This window comes from Etheostoma spectabile, chromosome 6, assembly GCF_008692095.1.
Source record: "Etheostoma spectabile isolate EspeVRDwgs_2016 chromosome 6, UIUC_Espe_1.0, whole genome shotgun sequence".
Taxonomy (NCBI): domain Eukaryota; kingdom Metazoa; phylum Chordata; class Actinopteri; order Perciformes; family Percidae; genus Etheostoma; species Etheostoma spectabile.
The window spans coordinates 26667204-26667824 of NC_045738.1; the positions used below are offsets into that span (position 1 = coordinate 26667204).

Below are 621 nucleotides of genomic sequence, written 5' to 3' on the forward strand. Positions count from 1 at the left end.
AGAAGAAGAAGAAGAAGAAGAAGATCCGCCCATGATGCAGACCAAAGCAGTGGCTGAGAAACGTGACACTGTCATGTTCATGTCTCATTAAAGATGGTAAATAGTTGGTGAATAAAGCAGAAACACGTGCAGTCGCAGGTCATCATGTTGAAACGTCTCCGCCGTACTAGAATAACACTCATAGACTTTATATTATTGATTAATATTAACGTCTATGATAACACTACCAGATGAAACGCGACACCGCTAGCTAACGGCAGCCGTGCCAGACCAGAGAGGTCGAACCACGACATCATCGATCACCATCGGGCAGGTGGGTCTGTCGGTACCGTACACGCAGCAGCCGTGTGCTATCTTAGCTTAGCTTAGCTTAGCTTAGCGGGATGATTGGTCTAATTTCCAGATAACCTGCAGCCACGCCAACATGACGGACTACTCGGAGGAGCAGAGGAACGAGCTGGAAGCGATAGAGTCCATCTACCCGGACTCTTTCACAGGTTAGTAACGGCACGCAGAAGCTAACCCGCGTTAGCTCGCAGGCTAACGCGGGTTAGCACCAGCGCTCGACATGAGAAAATGTTTCCTGTGGCACCCAGTGGGCACCCAGTGGGCACCCAGTGG

General features: G+C 50.2%; 1 protein-coding gene across 1 annotated transcript in view; it reads left to right on the forward strand.

Annotated features, from left to right (window-relative positions):
* Positions 1–2: 2 nt before the first annotated feature.
* The window catches only part of rwdd1 (RWD domain containing 1), a gene marked incomplete at both ends in the record, with an annotated part of 4576 nt that continues 3957 nt past the window's right edge, over positions 3–621 (forward strand). The window contains 1 exon segment of the mRNA XM_032517547.1: positions 3–497. Within this exon segment, the coding sequence (XP_032373438.1) occupies positions 425–497 (73 nt within the window).